This window comes from Capsicum annuum, chromosome 8 (assembly GCF_002878395.1).
Source record: "Capsicum annuum cultivar UCD-10X-F1 chromosome 8, UCD10Xv1.1, whole genome shotgun sequence".
Taxonomy (NCBI): Eukaryota; Viridiplantae; Streptophyta; class Magnoliopsida; order Solanales; family Solanaceae; genus Capsicum; species Capsicum annuum.
In genome coordinates, this window is record NC_061118.1 from 167,305,518 (window position 1) to 167,313,899 (window position 8,382).

Below are 8,382 nucleotides of genomic sequence, written 5' to 3' on the forward strand. Positions count from 1 at the left end.
ACCACTCAATTCATCAAGCATATTATCTAACCTAGGAATAGGGTGACAATATTTTACTGTTATCATTATCTTGTTGATGACTCGGCAATCAACGCACATACGCCAAGTCCCATCTTTCTTGGGAACTAGTAGCATCGGAACCGCACAAGGGCTCATACTCTCCTTGATATATCCTTTGTTGAGGAGTTCCTCAACTTGGCGTTGCAATTCCTTGGTATCCATCGGGTTGCTCTTATAAACCGGTTTGTTGGGCAATTGTGAACTTGGCACAAAATCTATTTGGTGCTCAATTCCCCGAAGTGGGGGCAATCCTTGCGGTAATTCCTTTGGGAAGACATCTTCGTAATCCTGCAAAACATGAGAAATAGGAGGAGAAATGGAAATGTTAGTGGCGTTAGTGTTAAAACAATGAGCTAAGAGGAGCATCGGAGTGTCCTCGTCATGATCCACAAATAATTCTTTCCTCCTAGCCATCATCACCACACTTCCTTGCCCCTTAGAAATTAGGAGCCCCTCGGTTTTCCCTACTCCCTCACTCTCGAGTTCCCCTCTTTTTCCCTCACTCTCGGCCTTTTTTCCCTTTTCCCTCAATTCCCGCATCTTTTGGTATAATTCTTTCACTTGGGAAGGCAATAATGGATGAAGAGCGACCTTTCGGCCATCCTTCTCAAGTGTATACCGATTGGACCTTCCATCATGTTTGGTCGACCTATCGTATTGCTAAGGCCTTCCCAACAACAAGTGACAAGCTTGCATTGGTATCACATCACAAAGCACCTCGTCATGGTAGTTGGCTACCTTAAAACGTATCACACATTGCCTTGTGACCTTTAACTCGCCGCATTCATTCAACCATTGCAACTTGTAAGGACTAGTGTGAGGTGTAGTCGGCAATTTCAAGAAGTTCACCATTGCAACGCTAACCACATTCGCACAACTTCCACTATCTATCACCATAGTACACACACTTCCCTTCACAAGACATTTAGTATGGAATAAATTCTCCCGTTGGCTAGGGTCATCTATCGCATTACTAATCATGACACGCCTCACTACAAAGTTTGGAACCACACACTCCCCTTCTTGCGGATAAGCATCCTCACAATCATCATCATCATGTGGCTCATTTTCGGGTTTCTCTCCATCTTAAGGCTCGGCCTCATTCTCTTCTTTTTCAAGACCCACTTCCTCACCAAGGTAATACAATCTCCCTTCCCTTAGGATCACATTGCGCCGGTTTGGACATTCATTGGCTTTATGTCCCCAACCTTGGCACTTGAAACATTGGAACCCTTTAGGATTAGGGTACTTGTGAGCTTTTTGCCGGGGAGGAAATTTATGGACTGTTTTAGGCTCGGACAGCCTTGTAGTGGCGGGTTGGTCCTTGTTTTTGGGCCAACCCGAAGATGGTTGAACCATATCTTTGCTCCTTGGCCAACCCGAGGTTGATGGTCCCTTTGCCTTGAACGACGACCTCTCTTTAAGCTCCCTTTCAATCTCAAGAGCCGCTTGGAAAATCCCTTCAACGGTATCAAACTTGTGAAGCGTCAAATGAGGGGAGATCTCTTTGTTCAACCCACACTTGAACCGAATGATGTCATGGCCAATTTGTTCTCCCCGATGATCAAGCTTCAACATGAGTTGTTGAAACTCGTCATAGTATGCCATAACGCTTCGATTCCTTTGTCGCAAATTGTACAACCTAGCAAGCAACTCATGACGATAACTTTCGGGAAGATACCGTTGCCTCATTAGGTACCCCCTCTACCAACTCGTTGCCGAACCGCTTGACGTATTCCCACCAAGTGTTAGCATAGCCTTCAAAATGAGCTATGGCATAACAACTCTTCTTCTCCTTTGAGATATCATTCACTTGAAACACTTTATCACACGCCGACTCCCAAGCAAGATACACCTCGAGGTCACTTTCACCCTTAAAGATAGGTAGACTCAATTTGATGGTATTGATGCCTACGTCTCTCTCTAGGTGTTGGTTTCCCCTTTCTGCATACCCTCGGTATCTCCTTGGATCCACACGACCTCCTCTCATCTCTTCCTCCCTCATGTAGGCATCGTCAAAGGCTCCATACCCTTCATAATCCTCTCTACCATATTCCTCAAGGTGGACGGGACGATTTCAGACATTTGAAACTTGATTCGGAGGAATTGGATTTTGTGGAGGTGGTGGTCTTTGGTTTAGTGAAGCTTGGAAGGGGGGGTTCGGATTTTGTAGAGGCATTTGACGTCCGAGTACCTCTTGCGGAACTTGAGACATTTGGGAATGGGTTGGTCTATTGGAGTCTTGGTTTAGAGGGTTATAAGTGGTTTGGCTTGCGGCATTTAGTGGAGCTAGTGAAGGATTTGACAATTGTGGCCATGTTTCGGGAGTAACGGTGGCGGAGGAATTTCTATCATGTCCACTTGACGAAACATGTCGAGGAGTAGAAGGACGAGAGTTTCTTTGACTTTCCACTTGTTCTAGCCTCCCACTAATAGTTGTCACTTCTCCCCTTATGGCTCCCACTTCCGTACTCAACCTTTCAAGAGTTCGGGTCATAGCCTCAAGAGTGACCCTCATATTCTCCATTTCATTAGAATATGGTTTGAGACGTGGTTCCCTCCATTTTCAAGGTATCACCTACACAAACAACAAACAAGTTAGTTTAAAACCTCTCCTCACTCACACTCTCACTCTCTAGGTTCACTCACACTCGAGCTCCACAAATGTTGTAGATTGGCTAGTAACCCGTGAATCTTTAAGGTATGAGTATGCTCTTGTTCGGAATGGATTCTTGTTTGAAACTCAAAGAATTCTCGTCGGACTAGAGCCAAGAGTTACAACGTATTCAAACGATAAAAGCGCACAAACAAACGTTGACACGAACACAAAGCTTCAAAGGACTATTGACAAGCTAGTAGGAATGTACTAGTTTGTTAATTAGTTCTCAAGTCAATTAGATGAAATTAGGAATCAATAATTAGAAACTAGAACATCCAAATTTGAGCTTAATTATTATGTGAAAAGTAACTAGGGTGACGTGGTAGCATGTCATTGGCCACGGGTCCACATACGTTGTTCATCAACTTGAAGCCTTGGTCCCTTTATATCATGTGTAATGGATGACACTTGTTATTGGGAGGGAAACATAAAGTTTCGTAAATTTTTTTATTTTTTTTTCAACTTTTTCAAACTCAAAAGGTGATGTTTGACCTTACTAGTTCCACAAGACAAGGTTCCTTGTTTTAAGGGAAAAGTGGTTGTCAGGTCTAGAAAGGTGATATTGGCAAGTCTTCTCACAAACAACTTTTTCAATTTTGTTTTGCAACCTTTTTGGATCTATTGCTCTTTTAAGACATAGGATGAAGATAAACTTTTAAGATGAACACAACATCAACTCCTTCAAGAACAAAACAACAATACACCACAATGGCACTCCAACATCCAACACAAGTCAAACTCAAGGCCACTTCAAGTTTTCACAACAACAAGTCTCTTCTTATTAAGCTCAACTTTAGATTTAGACACTTTTTTTTTTGTGTCGGTGAGGAAGAGACCAACAAGAAACAAACTAAACAAGTAAAATCTTTTGTAGATCTACAACCAATTTTCGACCAAAATGTTTAAGAACACACTTTTTGGTAAGAGCTTCCCAAGATTGGTTTTGTAAGAACAAAACCAAGCCTTGAGCTTTGATACCAAATGATACAAAAGATCAAACTTACAACAAAGAATCAAGAGAACAACAAGAACAGCATCACTAGAGAATCAAAGGCCCCACTTGGCTTCTCTAGGTTTTCAAGGCAACAACGACAATATTCAACAAGATGGATAAATAACACAAGATTGCAATAACTATTGTGAATCGAAAGAGCCCCACACGGCTTCACTATAGCAAGATACAAACAACAAGATTACAAAATAATGGATAGTAACTTGACACAAAATATCCTAGAATCTAAGAACCCTAACATGAAGATTAGGACCCTAAGACTAAAAGATATTTACACCAAATTCTTACTTGAATCAAGAGGAACTCATGAACCTCAAGACCCTCAAGTTTCTAGCCAAAGAACAACAAAAGTGTTACTACACTTTGTTGTCTAGTTTTGGGTTCACTCTCAAGAACAAGAGAGAGAAGTTCTCAAAATATTTCAAGACTTGTGTTTCTTCAATAATAGGAATGAACTAAAGCAAGACTAGCCGTATTACATGGCTTATATAGTCACTTAGAAAGGAGGGACAAAGACCAAATTACCCTTGGCATTTAAAGGGGTGGGTTTGGGGTGTCTTGGTGGGCTTCTTTACATTTTATTAAATATAGGCCCTTAGATGGGCTCACAAGGGCCTCACACATGGCCAAGAATGTGAACAAGGCTTGGAGTCGTTGCAACTCACGTGCTTGGCTTCGTGTGAAAGGTCTCGAGCTAGGAATTCCCATATCACCTTGCTTTTCTATTTGAGATCTTCATACACATGCTCAAAAGCTGAAATTTTAGCCACCGCGACCACTTGCTTCACTTCCTTTTTTGTCGTCTTGTCCTCCTCGTCTAAGCTTTCCACTAACATCGTGTAAGCAGCCTTCTTGGCTTTCCATTTTCCTTAGGACCTCTCTATCCACCACCAATCCCCTTAATGCCCGCTAGGTAACCCCTCGAGATCTCTAACACCTCTCTTGTTGCTTTCCTGATGCAGTCAGGCGTTAACTGTCCTATCCCACGTACTATCTGCGCGCTACTCTCCAAGCCCTCATAGCCACTAACTTCACTTCAGTCTCCTTGAGCTTGGGCTTCAATTAGGCCTCCCTATCTAGCCCCATCTAATCCTTGGTTGGTCATATGCAGTTTCCTCTTCTTCCTCTAGATATTTAAATCCATCACTACGAGCTTATGTTGGGTTGCAAGGTTCTCATTCAAGGTAACGTTGCAGTCCTTGTATAAACATCTATCACTTTTTCTAAGAAGGAAATAATTTATCTGAATCTTAGCCACGCACTGCGGTAGGTCACCAAGTACTCCTCCCTGTTCCGGAAGCTCAAATTAGCTATGACCAACTCGAAAGCTTTCAAAGTTTAACAGGAAACTCCTCCATTTCTATCCAAAATCTAAAACCGCCGTTTACATCATCATTTCCTCTCAAAATGTTCCCTATATGTGACCAATAAAATCCCCTCCTAAAATTAGCTTCTCACTATGCGGGATATATCTCACAACCTCGCAACCTCACTATGCGAGATATACCTCACAACTCGAAAGCTGTCAAAGTTTAACAGGAAACTCCTCCTTCATTAATTATTTTGCATGGTTCCTTAACATATCAAGCAAATCTTCTTGGATCTTTCATCAAGCTCAAAGTTCAACTATTTTGTATGGTTCCTTAACATGGTGATGAAAATGTGGGTCAAAAATAGTTGGCACATCCTAAAAGCTATGCATGTTTCACAGAAAGATATGTCCTTTTGTTTTTGCCCAAAAAAATTCCCCGCTATGCATACTCTAGTTTCGTGACACTTCCATTCTCGTGCGATAAATTCTATACCTTTTTACAGAAATCTTTATTGTCTATGATCATTGTGCTTTAGTTTTTTCACGGAAAGATTTTCTTGTTTTTGCCAAAAAAATTCCCCACTATGCATACTCTAGTTTCGTTGACGCTTCCGTTCTCGTGCAATACATTCTATACCTTTTTACAGAAATCTTTGTTTTCTATGATCATTGTGCTTTAGTTTCTGAGATAATTTTCTGACCTCTAAGAATTATTATTTTGTCCCAGCATATACACTAATTAATTGTGAACTCAAACAGAAACCTCCAATCGGAGAAATGGGCCATGTGAAAAGCCAGTGCTCTGCAATGCATGTGGACTAAGATGGCGGACAAGGCAGACACTGGATGGCTATATTCCCAAACATGCTAATGGAGAAATACAAAGGTCTCAGTTACCTTCTGAGATGAAGCCGGCTCGTGATGACCAAAAGCTAGAAGTTGAAGTAGAGGTTTCTGGACAGCGTGGCTCTTCAGCTTGTCTTGAAGAGGAGATGAATAACATATCAAGCATAGGTTCCGCAGGATCAGCCTCAGACAACTGCACCCAGATGGAAGAAATAAGTGGTAAAAATAATTTCGCCCATATATAAAACACTTCAACTTATCTCAGCAAGTATGATGCACATTCTGAATCAGATCCTTTCTTAAGCATGCGGGTTGTAAAAAGTGGAAAACTAGTGTCTTCCTATTCAATGTCTTGCAGATTTCTTTCTCTGTTTTGTGTGGTAGTAAGTTCAAAACCCTTAATCTCATAGAAAATTATGAGATAGATGTAATTAGCAACCTAATCATTGTAGATGCACTTTCCCAAACAGTAATCCTGCAGTTGCATAGTCTTCTGATTCTAATGAAAAGGAAGAAACAGGTCACCCGATATTATTATTGATTCCAATCAACAACTTCTCTTATTCTATTGATTGACTGGATAAATTTCTTACCCCCCCTCCCCCCGTCATGTTCCAATTTAAAATCTTTTCTGTTTTAGCATTCTATTAAATACACTTTCCGTTTTAGTTGAAAATTAGTTTAGTGGAAATTGGGCAGAAAAAATCTGAAGCTTCTAGAATCTGTTACAGGTGTTAAGTCTGCACTGTTTCCACTGTTCCAGGAAACAGTTATAACAACTTTTCTTGCCAATTTCTCAGTAGAGATTCTGTGCCTATATAAGCTTGTAATTGTTTAGTTTGACTCACTTTTTGAGAATTGAATGTCAAGTAAAGCAAGTTTCCTCTGTTTTCTCTCTTGAAGGTGTTTGTTCAGGAACTATTTCTTAGAACACTTTTTCTGTTTTCTCTTTAAAATTTCCCAATAAATTGGGCTTATATCATTGGTATCAAAGACAGGCGTTTCTGGTTGGGATAAGATGAGTGACCGCAATATGCGATTGCATGAGATGCATAATGAAATTTATGCGTTGAAAGGATCCATGGAAGGGGTAGCAAATTCTGTTTCGAAGATGGGTGACATTGTTGACACTAAGGTCGTGAATGCAACAGAGATCAAGCAATTGATTGTTGCAGTGGTGGCGGGTCATGGGCAACAACAGAATGTACCTTGTGATGGACAAAGGAATAGTCATCGGGAAGCCCCAATTGAGGTGGACGAGCAGAATTCGGGGGCTGCGAAAGCTGGAACTACAAGAGAGGGGGAGTACCAGTTGCCTACTCGCAGTTACCATGTCGAATTCCCCAAATTTGATGGGACTGGGTTGAAGGATTGGATTTACAAGGCGGAGCACTTTTTTGATGTTAGATGAAACCCAGCAATTTCAAGGGTTAAATTTTCCTATTGTAGATTGGAGAGGAAAGCACTAAAGTGGCATCAAACATTCATGAAGAATAGGTTTACAAGGGAATGGCCAGCATGGCGAGAATACGTGAATTGTCTGTATTTCAAGCTTTGGGACAGAGTTCTGAGGCAGGTATCATTTATACAAGATTAATTTTGATGTGTTTGACTTTGATGAGCTTTTAATTATAGTTGAATTAGCTGATGAGTGTGTAGTTAGGACCCGTTTGGTAGGGTGGATTATTTTCATAATCCATGAATTAAATGGTGGGATTACTTAATACATTGTTTGGTAGCAATTTTGAAGCTATGTATAACTAATACATGTATTAGTTATACATCATACATGGTATTATAGGGTGTATAACTAATACACCCAATTTGGTGGGATTAGTACCATGGACTACAATCCATGGATAAATATGTGTCAAGACAAAAACGCCCTCAAATTTCTTTATTTTTTTTTTTCTAAATCTTTTCAATTTATTCAATGTGAGTTATTTCTTTTCAATTTATCAAGATAATAATATCCCTCCAAATAATTTGTCATAAAAAAACTACTCCATTAACTTAAAGTTATAATATGTTAAAAGGGTATTTTTGTAAACAAACAATATTCTTTTTAAAATATAACAATACATATTGTTTTCAATACATCAAACCAAACACTGCATAAAAAATAATTCCAATATTACTAATCCCTATATTGCTAATCCTTGCACTACTAATCCCAACATTACTAATAAAACCTATTCAGTTTTATCTTAAAATGACCCTTAGTTGTTTCATAAGAGGACTGAAACCTGAGATTGGACTACCAATAAAAATGTTTGCACCTAGATCTTTACCAAAAGCTATTAGTTTTTCAAGAATCCAAGAAAGAACAAATTCCTTGAACCACCAAAACTAGAATTTCCAATTCTACTTCTTTTGCCTCAAAAACTTCTTTCAAACAACCAGTTTTTTCACAACCTTCTAGCTCTCAACAATCTTCAAAAATGATTTTACCCAAAACAAACCCTAAAGAGTTCAAACCTAAATTTTTGAGTC

The 8,382-nt window shown here is 39.8% G+C and overlaps 1 protein-coding gene across 1 annotated transcript; it reads left to right on the plus strand.

Moving 5' to 3' along the window:
• Positions 1–5,802: 5,802 nt before the first annotated feature.
• LOC124886484 lies at positions 5,803–7,881 on the plus strand. Its single transcript, XM_047395096.1, has 2 exons — positions 5,803–6,108; positions 6,888–7,881. The coding sequence occupies exons 1-2, from the start codon at positions 5,949–5,951 to the stop codon at positions 7,298–7,300; spliced, it is 573 nt and encodes a 190-aa protein (XP_047251052.1). The 5' UTR covers positions 5,803–5,948; the 3' UTR covers positions 7,301–7,881.
• Positions 7,882–8,382: the final 501 nt, after the last annotated feature.